At 47.0% G+C, this 22,966-nt stretch overlaps 1 protein-coding gene across 3 annotated transcripts in view; it reads left to right on the top strand.

Annotated features, from left to right (window-relative positions):
- Positions 1-22,966, top strand: part of Ccdc162 (coiled-coil domain containing 162) — a 192,940-nt gene that overhangs the window by 74,337 nt on the left and 95,637 nt on the right. For all 3 annotated transcript variants that reach the window (XR_005497567.2, XR_005497568.2, XM_039099214.2), the window contains exons 16-22: positions 926-1,053; positions 8,548-8,748; positions 9,738-9,859; positions 11,586-11,814; positions 16,419-16,621; positions 19,247-19,402; positions 22,579-22,672. Coding sequence is in view for 1 of the 3 variants with exons in the window: in XM_039099214.2 (XP_038955142.1) it covers positions 926-1,053; positions 8,548-8,748; positions 9,738-9,859; positions 11,586-11,814; positions 16,419-16,621; positions 19,247-19,402; positions 22,579-22,672 (1,133 nt within the window). In the remaining 2 variants the exon portion in view is untranslated. The remainder of the gene's footprint in view (positions 1-925; positions 1,054-8,547; positions 8,749-9,737; positions 9,860-11,585; positions 11,815-16,418; positions 16,622-19,246; positions 19,403-22,578; positions 22,673-22,966) is intronic.

Raw genomic sequence — 22,966 nt, 5'->3', positions numbered from 1 at the left:
ACATATACACACACAGACATATACACATACACACACATATATATACTTATAAATATATACATATACACACATACGCATACACTCACACACATACACAGTCACACATACATACACACACTTCACATAGGAAAAAAATACTATATAGATCTGAGTTGTTAAACCACCAGAGATCAGTTTCTGATAAAGGAGAGATGTGTGTTCTCCTATTAAAGCTGTAAATTCAGGGACCATTTTAGCATAGACTTCGTGTCAACTGGTTTTATTTTTGAACAGTCCTTAGAGGTCTGGGCATGTACTTTAGTTGGTAAAGTGCTTGCCAAGGATGCAGGAAGTCCTAGGTTTGATGCCTAGCACTGCATCAGCTGGGCACGTTAGACATGCCTGTGATACCAGGACTCAACTCTTGCCATCGAGCTAGGAGGTCAAAAGTTCAAGGTCATCCCCTGCTACATAGTGAGTTTAGGGCCAGCCCGAGCTACGAGACTGAGTTTAGGGCCAGCCTGGGCTACATGAGACTCAGTCTCACAATGACAAAAAAAAAAAAAAAAAAGTACTGAACAAGGTGTGGTGGTGCACACTTGTAATCTCAGACCTAAGGAGACAGAGGCAGGTAGATGTTTGTGAGTTTCAGGCCAGCCTGGTCTGCAAAGCAAGTTCTAGGCCAGCCAGAGCTACACAGTGAGGCGCCGTATTAAAAAAAGAAAAAGAAAAAGGTATTATTACTAAAATTAGTGTTTAAATTTAGGAAGCGAAAACAAAAACTCTTGTTGACCTGGAAGTCAACATGTGTGGACTTCAGGCCTGGTCCTTGGACTTCAGATCACCGTGGAGAGTCCTAGTCTCCCGTTCAGACCTGCTCTGAGTTCTTCAGAGATGGGCACTTGAGAAGCTTTGTCTCTAACCATTCCCACTCACTCCTTCCCAGGCCACAGAGAGGACAGCAGGTCAGAGGGCAGCCAGCGCCTCGGCTGGGCCAATGCGAACGTGGACAGATTTGCCCTGCTGTACGACCTGTGGGCCTGCGAGGCGAATCTTCTGGAGTGCAAACGCCAGGTATGATTCTGGAAGGCAAACTGTCTCTCAAAGATCTGTCTGCTGGCTGTGGCGGTGCACACCTGTAATCACAGCACCCAGGAGGCGGAGGCAGAGGCATTGCCCCAAGTGTGAAGCCAGCCTGGACTACACCTGAGTGTAACAAGGCTGCCTCGCACAAAAAAAAAATAAGCAAAACAAAACGGCAAAGTTAAAATTTCATCTTGCTGGTTGCTGTCCCAGAGCTCTACAGATGCACGCAAGAGAGAGTTCATGTTATAGTCTAAGGAAGATATTAAGAGTTCTGAGGATCTACAAAGGTAGATTCTTCATCTTGAACATCTAGGACTCGTACGACAGAAGTACAGTATGCCTTACTGTTTAAAGACATCTAGAGAGACGCTCTGGGTTATATAATTACATAAGATTTGCCATCATTAAAAAGGTACATTTCTACAAATCATAGAAAAAGCGAAATCTGTGGTCTATAAACGTTTATCCAATCTCTGCCAAAAGAGAGGTAGGGGCTTCGGAGGAAAGGGATATTTGTCTTGTCTGGGGACTATTAAAACGGAGAAAACTGTCCCTAAGTCTTCCCAGAGGAACAGACTACATCTCACCGCTAAAAGATTAATAAGGCGTCTGGCAGAGAAAGATTCCTAAGCATGGAAAATGCCGTTTAGAATATCACACGGAGGTTGGCAAAGTAGAATCCTTCCTTGGTAGACTGCTATTGGGGGGCGGGATTTACATACCGACCCTGTTTGGGGTACACACTGGTAAGGGCTTGGGAATCGCTGATTTTTTTTTCTTTTTTCTTTTTTTTTCGGAGCTGGGGACCGAACCCAGGGCCTTGCACTTGCTAGGCAAGTGCTCTACCACTGAGCTAAATCCCCAACCCCCGGGAATCGCTGATTTTAAAGTTCACTGGATAACTTGGGTTTCTTGGAATTCCCCACTTGTAATCCATTTTGCCCAAGAAAATTGTACACAGTTTTTGTCTGTTTTTCACTGTTTTTTTGTTGTTTGTTTGCTTGAGACAGGATTTCAACTGTCTATGACTCTTCGAACTGCATATGACTCCAGGCATATACAATAGATATACAAGTCAGATGTCACTGATAATGAATCATTAAAAAAAATTAGTTTAAAATAACCCTTTGGCATATTGTGGCTCTGCCTCTTACTAAGAAGGAAAGTAAAATTTCCATACTAATGAAATAGCTGTCCTTGTTTTTCTAATATAATTCGATTCAAAGATAGGCTAATTTTTTTTCTTTTCTTTTTTTCAGAGCTGGGGACCGAACCCAGGGCCTTGCACTTGCTAGGCAAGCGCTGTACCACTGAGCTAAATCCCCAACCCCAAGATAGGCTAATTTTAACATGATGAGGAATGACAGTGAGAAAACAAATAATTGTTTTCCATAAGTAAAACATCATGCTTTTATAAGAGCAGAATACCTCCATGTACAGTAAAACACTGACATTTGTAACATACAGGGGTCTCGGGTCTCTGCTGGGTATTTCAGGCAGTGTTCATTGGCACCGTATAGTGGGGTGACATTATGAAGTATGCATGCTGTGTGTTCAGAAGTTGGCCGGCATGGAAGTCCCATGATGCAGTGTGGGCAAGCACTGCTCTTATGCATTTGATTATTTGATTCTGAGCTAATTTTCAGTTGTTGTGTTTTCAGGAACCTTTTAATATTGCCCTGTGTGTGTGTGTGTGTGTGTGTGTGTGTGTGTGTGTGCGCACGTGCGTGCACGCATGTGTGTGAGTGTGCGATCCCTCTATTCTGTTACATGGCTGTTGTGACCCACATTTGAGAAGCTTTGGGGACGTGAAAAGAGCCGTAGGGTGAGCCTAGTCTTGTTTTTAGTCGCTGTCTTAATGTCCTCATAGAGGATGAGCTGCGTAAAAACTCTCTAGGGAACAGATCACCTCCAGTGGCGATCTGGAGAGTGAGGAGGGACCTGGTGACAAGGATGTAGCCGTGGGGGCAGGAAGGGGAGCAGATGCCATCACTCTGAAGGGGACAGGGTAGGAGTTGAGGATTGGAGATGGAGTTTGGAGTGAGAGAGTAAAAAGAGATTAGAAGGGGTTTCCAAGGGCCTAGGAAGGAGCTACTAGTTAACGCACAGTGCAGGAAGAGTGAAGGATCGTTAAAGAAGATACAAGTGCACTCAAAGACACACGTCATCGAGTGGAGGTGCAGCCTCAGATGTGAATGTGTTGTGGGGAGTTACACATCGAAAGCCAGGAAGTAGATATGGCTGAGACATGACCGTGGATGTTGAACCATAGCCACGGATAGGAAAAGGTGGAGAGTCTGACTGGGCCCTTGGTGACACCTACTTTATGCGGTAGGCTGTGGAGCAGACGGAGTAGCCAAAACTGAAGCCAAACGAGCGACAGGAAAAAGCTGGAGGATGCCCAGTGATGCAGAGCACAGTACAATATTGGGGGTGATGCTCCCTCAAGGCGCCAGAGTGGGGTCAGTGTTCAGGGCCACGGGCGGCTGTGCAGGCCTCTGCCAGGGGGTGCCGTGGGAGGTGGAAGCCACACTCCTGCAGCTGTGACACGGTCTGAAAATCAGGAGTGACGGTGGCTTCTTCTAACTGCTTTTGTAGCAGACTGGATGGTTAATGTTTTGTGCCCTCTGATTGGTTACTCATGGAGACGTAGGTCTCTGTTGTTTGGAAACAAGTGTCTGAGCTGAAAAGGTGCAAGGCTCGAGCTTTGGAAGACAGTTCTTTTTCACACATGACCTTGACCTGCCAGTGAGAGCCTCACGCCGACCAACTAAGTAAATGGGAGATTGGGACTTGTCCTGTGGTAATTGTCTGTATTAAATGAAAGAAGGCAAAGTCATTACTCCAGACACAAGTTTTTAAGTGTTTCTTTCTGTGTGTGTGTGTGTGTATGTATGTGTATATGTGTATGTATTTGTATGTATGTATGCATGTGTGTTTGTGTATATATGTATGTGTATATATGTGTGTTTGTGTATGTAGTGTTTGTGTGTATGTATGTGTGTTTTTGTTTGCATGTTTGTGTGTGTAGTGTGTGTGTGTATATGTATGTATGTGTTTGTGTGTGTGTGTTTGTTACGTATGTATATGTGTGTATATGTGTTTATATGTATGTGTGTTTGTATGTGTGTTTGTATGTGTGTTTATGTGTGTGTTTGTGTATGTGTGTATGTGTGTGTTTGTTTGTGTATGTATGTGTTTATGTGTTTGTGTACGTATGTATGTGTTTGTGTATGTAGGTGTGTGTGTTTATATGTATGTGTGTTTGTGTGTTTGTGTATATGTGTGTGTTTGTGTGTATGTATGTGTGTATGTGTTTGAGTGTATATATGTGTGTGTATTTGTGTGTGTGTGTGTGTCTACACATGTCCTAGTTTTCTCTTCCCCTGAGGCAGGGTATTCCATGGCAATAGGAGAGTCAAAGGGCAGAAAAAACCCAGAAGAGTAAGCACTCAGCAGGGACTGTAGGAGCCTGTAGCTCATTCTATGCTAAGCTGTCAAGCTGCCCACTAGTTCCTCCCAGGGTACACAGAACTATCTTAATTTAAAGCAATTGTTGAAAATATCCCCCCTCCAGCCTGCCCTGAGAATAAGTTCCCTGTAGAAACTGAGCTTTCTGGGCCAAAATTGTAGAATATGGTCTTCCAAGTCAGAAACTCTGGGCAAAGAGCCCATCTTAAATGGCTAAGCCAAATTTTCATCTGAGGTACAATTGATCCCTGTCCTGCACACTGACTCTGGTGCCAAGTCTCCTCAGCCATTTTCGATTGTTAAATATATTGGTATCACCACTTAAGAGGTTCTGGGACATATTAGGTCCTTTCAGTTCTTTAGAATAACTCATAAAATTAAAGCTGATGTCAGCTTAATGGCTTGAGGGACAAGAGTGGCCAGAAAGTTGGTGTGGCAGCTCCTGGATCATGCTGTCCTATCTCCTGATGCTCTCTCCACAGTAACCAGATACGTTCTACAACTTGAATTTGCATCTGTATACAGCCCTAAAATGAGTTTTGTGCATTATCCCCGTAATAAGGGAAAAGAGGTTGTGTGGTAAGTTGTGTCTACCATTGGTTTTCCGTTTGACACTTTGGTGTGAGGTAAAGTACTATCTTTAAAAGTTATCGTAGGGGCTGGGGATTTAGCTCAGTGGTAGAGCGCTCGCCTAGCAAGCACAAGGCCCTGGGTTCGGTCCCCAGCTCCGGAAAAAAAAGAAAAAAAAAAGAAGAAAAAAAAGAAAAAAAAAAGATAGACCCAGGGAAGCTGGATAGCATCAGTTTTGTCTGCTTCCCTATTTCCTCAGACATTTCCTGGCCACTCGCCCTGCTGTGTGGCACATTACTTTCTGAGAGTTGGCCCTTGACACACAGAGGTGACATTTGACAGGTTAGGATGACTTCTCAGGCAAATACCAGCCCGGAGTTTAAATGGTAACAGGCCAGTTAACAAACGGATAACAAACAGAACCGGTGAGGCAGAAAGATCATGCCCCGCCCTTGCTAGGAAGGAATTTGTCATGAAATTGCTCAGTGATCCATCTGTTACCGCCTCTCGGATGAGTCTGAACACCGAGAGATGACATTAGCTTAACTTATATTTTCCTTCTCAACAGAGAAAATACTCCAACATTTGGGACATGCTTACCTTAAAAGAGTATTTGCTATTTATCTGAAATTCAAAGTTGGTTGGATGCCCTGTATTCCTCCTTATTTGGGGGGAGGCTCAGGAGGCAGCCACAGCTTACATCAGACAAGTCCAAGGACAACTTAGCAGAGTGTATTCTTGCTTTCTATCGCGTGAGTTCCCGGGATTGAACTTGGGTCCTCCGACTTGGTGGCAGGTGCTTTACTTCCTGAACCATCTTGCCTGCTGGGCCATTCTATGTTCTTATTGGCTGACTCTGGTAACCTTATTCAATAATGAGAATTCAATTTAGCATGATCCTTTGCAACGTGGCCTCACCAGATTGGGATGGATACAAAGGACTCTTCTCCCCAGCCAACTTCTGTAGGAGAATCTCTTATAAGCATCACCTGTCAGTAAAAAAGCTGATGGCCAATGAGCTGAGGCAGAAAAAAAAGGAGGCGGGACACTAGTAGGATGCGAGAGGATTCTGGGAAATAGTAAGGGTATAAAAGAGAGACTTGGGGAGAGACTGAGGAGATGAGACAAGGCAGAGGACAGAGGAGATGGATGCAGGTAGGAGAACTCAGGAAGACGCCGAGAAAGACACTGAGAAGACTCTGTGGGGACTCTGAGGGGACTGGAGGGAAGAAGCAGGCAGGAACTGAGGAGAGATAACTAACCAAAGTGGTAGACGCAGAATAGTTTGAATGGGTTAAATACATTACAAGGTAGTCAGGGTATGAGCCAAAGTTTATGGTCTATGCATTTAATAACAATGAATTAGTCTCATTGTAGTCTCATTGAGTCATCATTCTGGGAGCCAGGGCTGGGAAAGGAAAACTTGGAATTTAAAAATTATTTTTATTAACCAACTTCCCTCATCAAATAACCAACAATTGGACTCTTTGTCCAAAAAATAGGTCAAGAAGTGTAAATACCATAAGCCAGCTCCCAGGATTACCCTGGCCCAGCCACTAGGGTTCACACTGGGCTAGAATGAATTAAAAAGTAAATGTTTCTTCTCTAATCTCTCCCTGGGACAGCTGAGTGTCGCCCGTAGCCTGTCTAGTCACTCCTCCTTCGTCTCAGTTTTTCCTTTCTATCACTTAATGATTGGCTAATATTCTAGTGTGACTCTTGGGTGAGGCGATCCGGTCGCCAAGAGCACCCTGCTCCTTTTTTACTGTGGGGTGAACTTAGAGTCAAAGGGAGCCCCATCTTTCTTCACTTCTGAGTCTACTCTGTGAACTGTGAGTCTCTAACCCCTGGCACACCTTCCAGGAGGGAGAGTCCTTACCGCCTCACATCTCAGCACAACAGGAAGTAGAGGCGGGCAGGAACAGGAAGTAGAGGTGGGACAGGAACAGGAAGTAGAGGTGGGACCGAAAGGTATGCTGGGCTATAAACTTCAAGCCCCACACGGTCAGATCCACTTTTTTCCATGCTTCAAAGGTTCCACAACCTCTCAAAACTGTGCCACCAGCTGGAGACCAAATGTTCAAACACATGAATCCTTAGGGGGTATTTTACATGCAGAACGTCACAGGTACAGACTGGAACATCCTAGGGTCACTGTCCACAAGCCTTGCCTTGACGTTGGGCAGACAGATGTAAACATCCCTTTTTAGGTGACATCTGATTCCCAATGTCTGTTCAGTCTGAAGTGTTTAACCTTCTTGGGTAAAAGAGGAAAACTCGCCCCAGCACTCCGCAATTCAGTGCCTGTGCCTTGGAGATCAGTGATGAAAGACAGAAGTGTTGACCGTGTGCCCATGTGGAGGTCTTCAGAGAACAGGGGACTCAAAGTAGCCGACTCATGAAAGCTCATCTTCCAGGCTGTAAGTAGGCAGATGAATGGATGAAAAGATCTAACCAGAGTGATACATTGTAGAGAAGTAACCAGGCGAAGGAAAGAGGGTAGGCTTCTAGGAATGGCAGGCATTGGGGTGTTGTCTTATTCGAGTTTATATTGTAGAGCGACAGTATCAACTGTCTAACATTCCTTTTGTTTGTAAAGATCAAGAGAAGGAAAAACAGAAGTAGATAGATCAAACTCAAGTCCAGCCCTGGATCCGTGGTGTAAGCCTCAGCTCTTGTCTCTTCACTCTGCTGGTTTGCTAGCTGCACCAGTTCTTACTATATTTGCACAGACCAGACTGATAGCTACCCTGAGGTTCCAGCATCTGTCTTCTGCTAAGGCCCTGGGGGCAGTTAAAGCCCAGGATAAAGCCTCCATCTTGTTTGCTGGCCCCAGAGCTGTCTCGCTCTATCCTGACCCAAACCCTTACCATCATCATCATCATCTTCTTCTTCTTCTTCTTCTTCTTCTTCTTCTTCTTCTTCTTCTTCTTCTTCTTCTTCTTCTTCTCCTCCTCCTCCTCCTCCTCCTCCTCCTCCTCCTCCTCATTCTTCTTCCTCTTCCTCCTCCTCTTCCTCCTTCTCTTCCTCCTCCTCCTCCTCCTCTTCCTCTCCTCTTCCTCTTCTTTTTCTTCTTCTTCTTCTTCTTCTTCTTCTTCTTCTTCTTCTTCTTCTTCTCCTCCTTCTTCTCCTTCCTCTTCCTCCTCCTTCTCTTCCTCTTCCTCTTCCTCCTCTTCCTCTTCTTCTTCCCCTTCCCCTTCTTCTTCTTCCCCTTCCCCTTCCCCTTCCCCTTCTTTTTCTTCCTCTTCCCCTTCCCCTTCCCCTTCCCCTTCTTCCTCTTCCTCTTCCTCTTCCTCTTCCTCTTCTTCTTCTTCTTCTTCCTCTTCCTCCTCCTCCTCCTCCTCCTCCTCCTCCTCCTCCTCCTCCTCCTCCTCTTCTTCTTCTTCTTCTTCTTCTTCTTCTTCTTCTTCTTCTTCTTCTTCTTCTTCTTCTTCTTTTCAGCTTCTTGATAGTTACTTGGAAGCCTACCAGCACACCTTGGACCCTGAAGAACGGCTTGCTCTAGCACAAGCCATGACTGACATTATGCACCGACGCCCTAAGTTGGATTTCAGCCACTCGTATTTCACTAAGGCCTACCAAGACGACTGTACCTGCCTGAGGCTCCACCTGCAGCTAGTGAGGAGCATCCTCAGCTACCACGTGAGTACGGCTTTAATAGCTCCATCTGGGAAGAGGATGGACGACCTAAGCCAAAATAGTGATGATGATGATGATGATGATGATGATGATGATGATGATGACGACAACAACAACATTCTTTCATTGCATCTGGGTTTTCTGGGCAGAACGTTTATCTGTAAGTCATTTGCACTTCTGAATGTCAAGCATAACTTAAGTCTTTTTTTCTTTTTTTTTTCTCGGAGCTGGGGACCGAACCCAGGGCCTTGTGCTTGCTAGGCAAGCGCTCTACCGCTGAGCTAAATCCCCAACCCCATAACTTAGGTTTTAAATGGAGGTTTCTAACCTCAATGACAGTTGATTCACAAGGAATCAAGAACCTCGTGTTTTATGAGATCATAGAGTTATCATCGATAAAAGGACTTTTCTAAGACACTGTCATATAAAACTTTGATTTTTTTTTTCCCTTATAGGTGAATGTTTGTTTGGGTGGTTTTGTTTGGTTTGTTTTTGTTTTTGAGGTAAGTTCTCACACAGTAGCCTAGGCTTGTCGGGAGCTCCTGGCAGTCCTGCCTCAGCCCGCCTCAGCTCTGGGGTTGTAGAGATAAACCACCACGCTTGGCTTTTGAATTTTATTTTATTTTATTTTACTTTATTTTGTTTTATTGAGACAGTCTCCTGCCCTGTAGCCCTGGCTGCCTCGTACTCCTTGTGTACCTCCAGCTGGTCTGAAACTCTCAGGCTGGCCGGGAACTCACAGAGATCCACCTGTCTCTGCCTGCCGGGTGCTGGGATAGAAGGCGTGTACGAAAGTTCCAGCTTTCTTTGCATTTTCAAAATGGTTGGCTTTCCTTTCCTTGGCTGATGTTTTGCTGAGAGCCCAGAATGTCCCGTTGTAATCAAAACCGCGTTCAAGGTGAAAACTAGGGGAAGAGACAGGAACACAAGGGGTTTAGCTTTCTCCTGTCTAAGTTCACAGCCCAGGTCCTGGGAATATTTATTCTTTTTAGTTAGAGCAGCAGCAGGAGTACGTCCAGAGTCTCTGGCGAGGGGATCATCCTGAGGCTCCCAAGACGTTCGGTCTTCCCCTGAACATAATTTGCAAGCAATTTGTTTCCATCAACAACAGCTGGTAAGTTGGCGCTGTCTTTAGCATTTTACATTTAATCTTCCACAGCAATTAAGAATGCAGTTTTGGATCAAAGTACTAAGCTTTTAAGCCCCATTCAGTGCCGAGTGGAAGTGAGAGAGACCTTGAGCCTAGCTCATTTATCTGAAGCCTGTGTGAGCTTTTAAGTTGCTCTGAAAGGAACTTCTTTCTTCTCACAGTATTGCTAAAGAGGCTTCTGAGAATTGGCCAGATGAACCTCTGGGCATTACCCTCCAATGAGCAGTATTGGATTTCCCGAGACCACTCAGGGCGGGTGCACGTTTTGTCACGCTGTCAACGTGACTACTTCCTTCCCCTGTTCCTTTCTAGTCTTTGAGTTGGAGGGCTCCTTGAGATGGCAGACCCCAAGTCGAGCAGGATAGCCTGAGATCAAAATCTCCCCATTGCTGCCACAAGGTGGGGAGTAATTGTCTCTCTTCTCTCCATACCCAGCACACACTTTTGAGGACATAGACATGGACATAGGCGTGGCCCTGAGGTCCCGTAGGTGCACATCAAACACAGTCTTTATGTAAGGTTGTCGCCATGATAGGTTACATCTCTGGAACAGGCAGGGGACTGTGAGAGACAGTAGCTAAGATTCTACCTTCTTTTTTTCTTTTTTCTTTTTTTCGGAGCTGGGGACCGAACCCAGGGCCTTGCGCTCGCTAGGCAAGCGCTCTACCACTGAGCTAAATCCTCAACCCCAAGATTCTACCTTCTTAAGAAGTTCAGTTTGTGAAACTGCATCTCCCCTGTTGATCTCGCACGGCGCTGATGTCTTCACCGTAACGAGCTTGGCACCAGCCGTGTGTGTGTGTTACGTCTTGCCATGGAGAGAATATGCTGTTCAGGAAATGGCTTTTGGCAGATCAGGCTAGGGCTAAAATGGGTCCTCGTAGCTGTCAGAGTAGTCTCCAAACCCAGTGCCATTGGCACGGTTGAAGCTGGTTTTCAGGCGTTGAGCTTTAAGATCTAGGACCAAGCTGAAACCCATTTACGTAGATTCTAACGGGAATATTTGTGCTCTTCCGTTTTAAGGTAGGAAGACCCCTGACTTGTTCTGTATCTTCTATTTAAAAACAATATGCAGACAAGTGTTTTGTTTTGTTTTGTTTTGTTTTGTTTTTTTTGGCCTCATCTATTCTATGAGGCCCTCAGTGTACAGAGAACTTAAAAATTGTCTCTATCCATTAACATCGGGGAGGGGGGGGTTGGGGGAGCAAAGGAAAAAACTCAGGCGAAAAATAGATGCTAAGAATAGTGGAAATTATTGTTTTCTTACCTTATCATTTTTTCTTTTCTTTTTTTCTTTTTTTTTTTTTTTTTTTTTTTTTTTTTGGAGCTGGGGACCGAACCCAGGGCAAGCGCTCTACCACTGAGCTAAATCCCCAACCCCTTACCTTATCGTTTTTATTCTTCAGATATTCTTTTTTTCCAGGCAGTCATTGAAGCATGGAGGGTTTGTTATAGCCATTGCTTACGGGACAGTTGGAAATATGTCAGTTTCTTTCCACTTTACAGGGCTTGCGTTAAAGCAAGGAGCATAATGCAGTACTGGTTAATTCCCTTGGGTTTCCCTGTCCGGAGAAAGATCAGGACGTGCTGTGATACTGGTCTTTAAAAATATAAAGTCAGATATCTTCAATACAAAATGTATCTATATTCTTTGTCGTGAAAAATCAAATCACCCTTTCTTCTCTTCAAGCCCAGGTTCAGAAAACGTCCATCTGCTGGAGCTCCACCCTTCCCTTGGCCAGGCTGGCCTCATCCCCAAGGCTCTGCAGCACCTGTTGCGGGAGGCTCGCCACGCCCACAAGGCTGCGTCACGCAGCGGGCTCGCCCAGCTGGAGATTCAGGTCTTGCGGCTTGCCCTCGACCTGTGGCTCACCCCAGCCAAGCCCGAGGCCTGGTACAGCGCACAACTCCAAAGAGATGTGGGTGTTTTTTGACAGGACAGTTGGGTCCTTGGCAAAGAGACTACTTCCTTCCAGATGTTTCTGTTTAGCTCTCTGACTGTTTGGCACTCTTCCCTTCTGTTTGGCCAGAGGAAGAGCATAGCCACAAGCCTTGCCAATGTTTCTATGCGTTTTTTGTTTTGGACAAAGCTTCTGGCTAGTATATAAGGATGGTGCTAGAATTAAAATTAAATGGGGGAATTACATAGGTATGTAGAAATATTTTCTCCCTTCCCACTGCCACTTTAATGATAAAGTGTGTCTGTCTGTGTGTTGGGGAGAAGCTGGAGAACACTGGACAGCCATAAGGATCAGTGGCTCCGGCTGAACTTTTACCTCAATCCTTTGCACTTTCTGTTAAGGCTTTGGATGCTGGGCTGGGGCTTCCAGACTGATCTCTTTCTATAGCCACTTGTGATAATGGAGGTGATTGGAAGAGTATCGGCTCCTTGGGTCAACATTCTCTCCTCTCCTGTCTAAACTCCCTCTCTCCCGCCCTCTCCCTCCTCCCCTTCTCCCTCTCTCCCTCTCTCCCTCTCTCCCTCTCTCCCTCCTTCCCTCCCTTTCTCCCTCTCTCCCTCTCTCCCTCTCTCCCTCCCTCCTTCCCTTCCTCCCTCCCTCCCTCTCTCCCTCTCTCCCTCCCTCCCTCCCTTCCTCCCTTTCTCCCTCTCTCCCTCTCTCCCTCTCTCCCTCCCTTTCTCCCTCTCTCCCTCCCTCCCTTTCTCCCTCTCTCCCTCTTCCTCCCCTCCCCTCCCCCTCTCTCTTCGTGTGTGTGTGTGTGTGTGTGTGTGTGTGTGTGTGTGTGTGTGTGTGTGTAGGCTGTGTGTGTATGGATGTCCTCCGTGGAGGAGAGAAGAGAATGCTGGCTACCCTTAGCAGGAAGTAAAGGAAGCCACACCTAACCCCTGAGCCATCTTCCCCTCCCCACCTAAAATCATTTTAAAGAGACAATTAGTTTAAAATGTATCGAAATAATATACAATTCCAGAGAATTGTAGCAGTAGAGGAAAGAACACATTTCAATGTAAAGCTCAAAGGACGGTCCCTGATGCTTGGGTGACTGGGGAAGGAGGCTCAGAGATTCAAAGCCTGCCTGGGCTACCCAGTGAGTGCCAAGTCAGCTTGAACCACATAGTAAGATCTCCCCTCCCAAGCAGGTAAGAGAAACACAATTTTTAAAAGGTGAAAAGAGGCCTGGATATAGAGCCCAGTGGCAGAGTGCTAACCTAGTGTGCATGAGGCCCTAGGATCAATCCCAAGGACTGCAAAACTACTCAGTGGATCAATAAACCCACTCACGATCGTTTTCCGAACTCAAGCTGTCTTCCCGTGCATAGGATACAGTCAGGCCCTTCCTAATTATTATCTTCCGGTTCTACATGTCTTTTGTTTTGTTTTGCTTTGCTTTGTTTTTTGAGACTGGGTCTCACTCTACAGCTCTGGCTACCCTGATACTTTCTTTCACTGTACACCAGGCTGGCCTCGAACTCAGAGATCCGCCTGCCTCTGCCTCTGCCTCTGCCTCTGCCTCTGCCTCTGCCTCTGCCTCCTCTGCCTCTGCCTCTGCCTCTGCCTCTGCCTCTGCCTCTGCCTCTGCCTCTGCCTCTGCCTCTGCCTCCTCTGCCTCTGCCTCTGCCTCTGCCTCTGCCTCCTCTGCCTCCTCTGCCTCTGCCTCCTCTGCCTCTGCCTCCTCTGCCTCTGCCTCCTCTGCCTCCTCTGCCTCTGCCTCCTCTGCCTCTGCCTCCTCTGCCTCTGCCTCCTCTGCCTCCTCTGCCTCCTCTGCCTCCTCTGCCTCCTCTGCCTCTGCCTCCTCTGCCTCCTCTGCCTCCTCTGCCTCCTCTGCCTCCTCTGCCTCTGCCTCTGCCTCTGCCTCTGCCCCTGCCCCTGCCCCTGCCCCTGCCCCTGCCCCTGCCTCTGCCCCTGCCTCTGCCTCTGCCCCTGTCCCTGCCCCTGCCCCTGCCCCTGCCCCTCCCCCTCCCCCTGCCCCTGCCCCTCCCCCTGCCCCTGCCCCTGCCTCTGCCTCTGCCTCTGCTTCTGCCTCTGCCTCAAGAGTGCTGGGGTATAAAGGTGTGTGCCACCATAGCAGGCTACACTAGGGCATGATTGACGATGTGAAATTTGGTTCAGATTGCTTTGAAAAGAATCATGCCATTGTCTTTAAAAACCAACTAATATATTAGGGACACACTTCTGCTTTAGTACAGGGTGCAGTATTAGCATTTGAAATGCAATGTGTGAACCAACTCTGCATGTGTGCATGAAAGGTGGCATTATGGTATTAATGTACACTTCCTTGCTATGTATGACAACTATATATAGAGAGATGTGTGTGTATTCTCTATATGTATATATACACACACATATATATGTGTGTGTACATATACTATATAATATTTGTGCGTATGTATGTGTACACCTATGTGGATTTATGTGCACCATGTGCATGCAGGTACAGGTGCTTACAGAGGCCACAAGGCCTGAGTTTCCTTCAACTGAACCTCTAGGTGGCTGTGTGCCGTCTGATGTGGGTGCTGGGAACCAACCCTGCAGGGGCTCCCCTCTGAGCCATCTCTCCAGCTCAGTTGAGATGATTTTTGACACACTCAGTCACCGGCTATATTTTTTTGTTTCTTTTTGGCTCACTTCTCTGAGAAAATAACTTCACTGCCATTCACTTATCTGAGGTTTAATGAAATAGAACTTTAATCTGTTTGTCTATCACACTTTCTGTAAATACTTTTCCATTTGTCCTTTGCAAGCACACCCTGTTATTTTGGTGTGGTTGGATCTGCTGTTCATTTCCTCTGTGACTTGGTCTGTCCTCCTAAAGGCAGAGAGAGTGTCTCCCTTCGGGTGTTTCATTCTGTCATCCCGATTTTAAGGGTTCGATTTAATTTTTTTTTTTTTTTGGTTCTTTTTTTTCGGAGCTGGGGACCGAACCCAGGGCCTTGTGCTTCCTAGGTAAGCGCTCTACCACTGAGCTAAATCCCCAGCACCCGATTTAATTTTTAAACGTCCAACTCTCTTACCCTTCCCTGGAATTAGTGTTCACGGAATGATAATGTCTTACTTCCATTTTTATTCTCGCAGTGTCTTGTAGTACCATATTTAATATTAATTTTATAAAACGTCTTATCGATTACAGAGACTGTCTGGGGTGACTTGTTCAGTCTCCTGTTAATGTTACAATTTTAATTATCATTTTAGAGCTACTTTCACAATTAAACCTAGAAATACTGAGTATTCAGACTGACTCTTTGTATTAGAAAGTGGGTGAACCACTGCCCTCTGAAGACTTTAGGAACTGAAGGTCACATCTGCAGTAGACAAGTCCTTTGACAGATACGTAAGCAAGGAAGGTGCAGGAAGACGGAACACGCCAGAAAAAGGAGAGAAAGGGTCCTCACACGAGGTCTCATTAGATGTTCACTAAGGCAGAAGGGTATTAAAGGTCACTTGGATGTATCACGGATCGCGTGGGGCCCCCCGGGAGTGAGGAGGTGCCGAGAGGCAGGTGGGGTCCTGTGACACTTGGAAGTAGGTGGCAACAAGCTACCCTTGGTACTACTGAATGACCTTTTAAGATTTAAAGGTCACAGGCCAGGCTTGGTGCAAGCTCACAATCTCAGATACTCAGGAGGTGGAAGCAGGAGGATTACGAGTTCGAGGCCAGCCTGGGCAACTTAGTGAGATCTTGTTTGAAAGTAAGAGTAAAGAGTAACTCCATACTAGAGGGTTCATGTATCTCGAGCCCCTAGGTTTAGTTCCCAGGCAGTTTAGAGTCCTCATTGAGGAAGAAGAGGACCTTCGATAGGTCCTGAGGGGTCGGGTGAAAACTGAAAAATTCATAGGTGTGAAAATCCTTCAGCATTTTGAAGCTGCAGTCAGAGAGGATTATAAAAATTGTTCTTTGGGGGTTGGGGATTTGGCTCAGTGGTAGAGCGCTTGCCTAGCAAGCACAAGGCCCTGGGTTCGGTCCCCAGCTCCAAAAAAAAAAAAAAAAAAAAAAGAAAAAGAAAAAGAAAAAGAAAAAAATTGTTCTTTGGCCACCAAAACACTTCTAAATTTTTTTTATTTTCTGTATGGATCTTTTGCCCTTGTGTATGTCTGTGTACTATGGATATACCTAGTACCCTCGGAAGGCAAAGAAGGCGTTGGATGCCCTAATACTGCAGTTACACGTAGCTCTGAACCACCATGTGGGCACTGGGAATCAAACCCAGGTCCTCTGGACGAGCAGCCAGTGCTTTTAGCCACTGAACCATAGCTCCAATTTTTAAGTTTTTTTTTTTAAATCAGTGACTTTTATTTCCATTTAGTCCCCTCTCCCCCAGTTTTTGTGTTTAGACTCAAAACATTTATAATAACAAGATTTACCATCATAATAAAAAAAAAACTACTTGTGTGTATATTAGCTCTCCTAACCTTCTGGGCAGCCCTGTTTACTAGTGATTTATCTCCTGTCTGGTAGGTGGCTGGAAGATACTGCTCTCAGAGTCTGTACCACTGGGAGTGGTTTTTTTCCTTTCAGTACACAGGGTGCTTCTTCTTCTGAGTTTCCAAATTACTTGGTTTGCTCTCAGCTCTTTTCAGCCAAAGTGATGGGTGATCCCTTTCTCGTGGAGGAGGTGGGCCTGCTTGCGCTCAGGTCTGCGGTGGATGAAGAGCAGAAACAAGGGCAAGATTTCCATGCGCTGCTCCTGGACACGTTCTCCAAACTTTTGGAACTGCTGACCCTCCGTCACCGGCTGATAGACGCGAGTGTGGCCAGTGCATACTTGGCTGGGTTAGTGGAAGCCTCGCGGAAGGATTTGGGGAATAAGGGGGAGAGTCTAGGGCTTGCTCTCCTGAGCTTTGACCTTTGCTCTGTAGGGCAGCTTGGTGAAATGATGACCTTCCGTCTGTCTGTCCGTCCTTCCTTCCTGCCCTCCAAGCCTCTCTGTGAGCCTCTCTGACCATCCCACTGAGCGAGAGTCTCCCGGTGGTACCCACGCTTTCTTTCCACTCAACGCACGTCTTTTTTGTTTGGATGCTTCCTGTTGGTTTGCCAGCTTTCCCAACACGAAATGACTGCCAGGCTGCTTACTATGCTATCCCATGACCCGGCATCTTAATCTGCCCATGCTGTCATAACAGAGGATCTGAGAAATAGAACTCTATATCTAATACTTCTGGATGTTGAGACATCCAAGGTCACGGGACCTGTCTTAGGGTTTTGCTGCTGTGAGCAGACACCATGACCAAGGCTATTCTTATAAAGAACATTTTACTGGGGCTGGATTACAGGTTCTGAGGTTCAGTCCATTATCATCCGGGCAGGAGCATGGCAGTGTCCAGGCAGATGTGGGGCCAGAGGAGCTGAGAGTTCTACGTCTTTATCCAAAGGCAGACAGGAGAAGACTGACTTCCAGACACAAGGAGGAGCTTCTTCAAGCCCACGCCCACAGCGACACACCTACTCCAATAGTGCCGTTCCCGGGTCAAGCATATTCAAATCAAGACAGGGTCCAGAGCCTTCTCGCTGCCCCAGCCTGAGACGGAAGACAGATGCACAATGGAGAGTGCTCTGTTTGTGCTGATGGTGGAGTGGAGAGAGGAAGTCAGAAACGGGAGGGGAAAGGGTCTGAAGTCCTTTCATGAGGGACCCATTTCCATAACAGCCAGCCTCTTACTCTCTAACAGCCTAGGCCCCACAGACAGATGACTAGCAGAGGACCTGAGACAGGAGGATGTGTCAGGGGTAACATCACTGTCTGGAGAGGGCTGAGGCAGTGCAGAGAAGACAGGTCCCGATGAGGTCTGTTTCAGTTTTTAGTAAGAGCAGATGGCGGGACTTCTCCAAAAGCAGGAAAATGGATGGAGGGTTTGTCTCAAATACATAGAGTGCTGTTCTGATTTCCACACGAGGCCCTTCAGGCATAGACCATGGGTGGGTCCCCGATCCACCAGCCACCCCTGAGGACCCGCTTGGCCACAGCGTTTATGGGACTTCGTGTGTATCATTCCTTACATTCTTAGACTCTCCTTACAAGACAGGTGCAAACACTTCATCTGCGAGGAGGCGGAGCGTAGGAAAAAAATTAGGGAATTGGCCTCAAATCTCCAAATTAGAAAGTGGCAGAAACGGAAAGTGAGCAGCTATCAGTCAGGATGCTACCTCGCAGATACTGCGAAGTCTCTGCGGCGTATGAGTCTCTTGGGAATTAATCATGTAAGAATTACCCGTAATATATTATAATCATGGTACTTTTCTCGCTTGAAAAGAAAATACTTTGGGAGCGCAGCAAAGAGACTATTTCATTCTTTCTAAGTGGATCAGGGAGAGCATCATGGGAAATGAGGCTATAAATAGAACTGGGTCCCTCGAACACGGATGGGATCAAGAACCAGTATATCAAGATGGGAAAATCTGCTGAAGAGATAGTCAAAGTAAACTGCAGGCGCTGGGTTGGATCCTAATCCAATACGCTGTTGGACTCGTAAGAGGATCGTTGCACAAACTACACAGGGAAGGTGGGAGGAGGGTGGGGAGGAGGGTGTGTGTGTGGTGGGGTGAGCCCTGGGACAGCTCCCCCTTCGAAACCCTGGAAGGAACCAACTTTCCCCCAGATCTGAGACAGTGAATTTCTGTTAACCCGCTGAGCACTTGGTGTGTCTCTGTGTTACCTCGTGACGATCCTGATCCAGGTGACAATCGAACTCACGGTGAGAACAGGCTCAGATTGGGAGAGAATCGTAGATGCTTAAGACTGGATTGCCGGAGCGACGTCTAAACTGGAGCCGAGAGATGAATCAGGACGGAGCTGAGGGTCGCAGATGCTTCTATGAGGATATGGTTTTAGGGACTGATGTGGTTGGTGAGAAGAGGGCCAAGGCAAGAATTAAGACCACATCTGAGGGGCTGGGGATTTAGCTCAGTGGTAGAGCGCTTGCCTAGCAAGCGCAAGGCCCTGGGTTCGGTCCCCAGCTCCGGGAAAAAAAAAAAAAAAAGACCACATCTGAACCTAAAGAAAAGCCAGTGACACCTGGGAAGGGGTGGTCACGGGGCAGGAGCATGGACAGTGTGGGTTCAGCAAACGGAGGTGCTCTCCAGGGAGGGGCCGAGGAGTCCACATGAATAGCACAGAGGGAGGACAGGGACCAACTGTGTCTCAGACGTATTGATGCGCTCATGAGGTTCCCAGCACGGCAGCTGCTGTGGAGGAAGTAAGGGCTGAGGTGGTGGCGACCTCTGTTTCCGTCACCGTGGGTGTACACGATCGTTAGAGGTTGTTCTCTTTGCATAATACAGGGCACGCTCTGGTTCCATTTTGTGTTCTTGCTTGATCTCGCGTGTGCTCGATTTCTCTTGGCTTAACTGTTTCAGGGAAAACCACTAACAAACACACCCTCTCCCCTTCCCGGACGTTAGCCTCTATAAGGAACTGGCACTGGAGATGGGTTTTGAAGAATCACATTTGCATCTGAGGCCGATTCCCTTTGAGTTTGCATCACACAAGGACAAGGTGGACCCACCCCCGCCGGTCTTTATAACTTCTCTGCTGGAGGACAGCAGTCGGGTAGACAGGTGAGCCTGGGGGGGGGAGGGGTGGACAATGGTGTCACAGGGAGTAACCAGTGAGAGAGTTCTCCATCACCACTGGACATGCGAGTGAGGTTGTGTCTTTAAAATCTCCTCCTTAGATATAATCTGACATTATGCCAGTTTCTTTTTAATAAAGAGAAAAAAAAACCCAATATCTCAACCAAGCGTACAACTGGATTTAAAAACACAAAATGGGGTTAGGGAGATGGCTCTGTGGCAAACTTGAGGACCCCAGTTCAGATCCCAGAACTGACGTAAATGCCTCACGATAGGTGGTGGAGACCTGTAAATCCAGCTTCAGGAGGTGGAGGTGGGCGATCCCCAGAGCAAGCTGGTTAGCCAGAATTATGATATGTGTGAGCTCTGGACCTACCTGAGAGACCTTACCTCACTCAATAATGGGAAAATGATGAAGATAATTCCCAGCATCAACTTTCGGTCTCTACATGCACAATCACCCCCCCCCACACACATATGTACATACATGGAAACATGCACACACACATATGTACATACATGGAAACATGCACACACACATATGTACATACATGGAAACATGCACACACACATATGCGTGACTACTAACCCCCACACACTCAAAAATGGAAAAAGAAAATAAATGGCTAGAAACACACAAAGTCACCGAGACACAGGAGAACCAGGTTGGAGAATGCCAAGGAAGCCACAGGCTCCCAGCTTCTCCGGTGGACCATGTCTTTCTGGTAGCCAGGGGCGTGAGGACTGACTACCTCTCTCACTTTCCCAGACAAGGAGGAAGCCAGCTACACATCTGCATCGGTGACAAAGAGCACAGAGATAACATGCAGACTTCTTAGTCAGCCTCCTTCACAGGAAACCATTTCCAACCAATGAAACCCCAGGGGCAGCCCACGGCGCTGTTCTCCCAGACAGATGCAATCTACTCTGTTGTGGCTGTGGCTGTGGCTACCGCACCTCTTCTTTCCTTTTGTGTGTGGGAAGGGCCAGCTTCTCCTGTCCCCACTTCTTTCCCTCTGAGTCAGTCTGATCTTCCTTCCAGGGTCGCAGCTCTGTCCCTGGCGATTCCCTAGGGCACTGACTTCTCTGGGAAGGCAGAGGTGACTCCACAGAGGAAAGAAAGGTCTTTGTACTGCTAGTATAGTTCAGATGTGACTCGGCCGTGCTGGGCTGGCTGCTGGACTCCCCAGGGCATGGGCTGGAGTGAGAGAAATTTGCATAGCAGGACACTGTGGTTTCTTGGCCTTGTGGAATGAGGGCTGCATTCAGCTTTAATGGGTGGAACAGGGCCGCTGTTCCACATATGCCTTAGAAATTTAGCAGCAGTTCTGACTTCTACTGGAAAGATTCCAGTGTCTGTCCTCAGCTTCCTCCTCTTCCTTCTCCTCCTCTTGTTCTTCTTTTCCCTCCCCTCACTCCTCTTCCTCTTCCTTTTCCTCTCAATCCTCTTCCTCCTCCTCCTCTTCCTCTTCTCTCTCCTCTTCTCCCTCATCTTCCTCTTCCTTCTCCTCTCTTCTTCTTTCTCCTCCCCTCCCTCCTCTTCATCTTCTTTCTCCTCTCCATCTTCCTTCTTTTCCTCCTCCTCATCCTCCTCTTCTTCCTCTGAAAAATCCCACGCAGAGAGACCCTTACTCAAGTCTTGGGAAATCACGGACCCCAGACACAGAGAGACCATTTTGGATGTAATAAGCAAAGGCGAGGTTTATTACGGAGACCTATTACAGAGATCTCCGGGCCGACACGTATCCCACGCAGGAGACAGAGGTGTCGGCCCCGAAACTCAAAAGTCAGAGGGTTATATAGAGAAGGCTAGGGGGTTTTGGCGTGGTTACATACAATTGGCTCATTCAAACATAGCAGTGAGAACAAAGCAGAAAGAGTACGTGTTAGAAGTCAGGGGCTTATCAGGGTCTGGAGGATGGCCCTGAGTGAGCTGGGGGGAGATGTCTTCCTGCCAGACGTCCCATGAATCAGTCCCATTAACTCAGGCTGGTTCCTGCATTCCTTTTCTTTATGGCTTGTCAGTCCTGCCTGAACAGTGTTTCCTGTGCTCCTTTATCTTTATGGCCTGTTAGTCTTGGCTGCAGGGCTTAGCCCTGGGTCTGTGGCCTTTTGGGGTTTATTTTTTTAATTTTTATATTTATAAACCTAGAATTCGTATAATTTTCTTTTCACCTCCTCTCTCTTCTCTTCCTCAACCTACCTACCTACCCCTTTGTTTGTTTCTGACAATTGAAGATGTCTCCCGATGTCACCAAATAATTCCTTGGAGGCAAACTTCTCTCGTCCTACTTCAGCTCACTGCTAAAACAAGACGAGCGCTCACAGGCAGGAAGTGTGATGCGTCCTCAGGTGAGGCCAGCTGTCCAGCTGCCACCGTGGGGCCAGGTTAGAGTCAAGGCTTTCGTAGAGCTGTTCCCTAGATAAAAGGGGGCTGACTCCACCTCTTGGCACAAGCTGCCCGAATTCTCTGTGGCCTGGTCAAGTGGTGGCATGCCCAGTGAAGTCCGGTTATGCTCTATGACCAGGGAAGCCTCTGGAAGGCAGATCCGTGCACTTGGAGGGCCTGCATCTCGACTTCATTGTATGTATGGTAATTTCCTAAAGTTGTCCATTTGGAGAGACAGTGTGAGGGCAACATGCAGGCCATGAGATATGATGACTAACACTTTATAAAGCACATTTATACATATGCATTTCACAGTTGCCCTGATCCTACAATAGCTAACAGTCCCATTCACAGATGAGAAAACAAAGACTGATAAATACCACATTAGTTGATGGAAAGTCACAGCTTTCAAACGCAGAGCTATGCCGCAACACAGGGGCGAGGTATGGAGAACAGGTCAGACAGCTGCTGGAGCCAGGGGGAGCAAGAAGTAGATGCCATTCAGGGGTGTTCAAGAGGGGGTTAGTGGGGGATCCTGAACAGACGGAGCCAAGAGAGTAAGAAGAATAGGGATGATGAAGAGAGAAGAACTCCCGGAAGGATGGAGTGGTTATCACAACCAAGCCCAGCGAAGACCGGAAAGACTCATGGTCTTCTGTAAAGTTTGCTGTTCCCATTGGTGGCCCAGATCCAGTCAGCTGCTGCTGTCCTGCACCATCAGATGGGTATCCCCTGACACATGACTCCGACAGCTTCACTTTTCTTCTTACAGATACTGCCCCACCTCCCTCGCCTTAGCCATCTCTGAGCTGGATGATAACCAAGTCAGCAAATTCAGTTTTTACACAAAAGAAACCATCCTCAAGGTAAATGACTCTGTGTATATTGAAAAAGAACCTAAGCTAAAAGAATATATTCTTGTGTTCTTAAAGAAACATTTAATTCATACAAATTGGCTTCCAATCGTAAGAAAAGCTTTCACCTAGCATCATGGCACGCCTGTAATTCCAGTTCTGGGGAGGCAGAGGGAGGAGGATTGGGAGCTCAAGGCCAGCCTCAGCTACATAGAGAGTTTAAATTTGAGGCTAGCCTGGGCTGCATGGGAGCATGTCCCAAACAAGAGAAAGCTTTTCTTTAGTATTAATAATGCTGGCCTTGCA

This window comes from Rattus norvegicus, chromosome 20, assembly GCF_036323735.1.
Source record: "Rattus norvegicus strain BN/NHsdMcwi chromosome 20, GRCr8, whole genome shotgun sequence".
Taxonomy (NCBI): Eukaryota; Metazoa; Chordata; class Mammalia; order Rodentia; family Muridae; genus Rattus; species Rattus norvegicus.
Note: the sequence above shows the minus strand (reverse complement) of the source record. Positions and strands in the feature narration are given on the sequence as shown.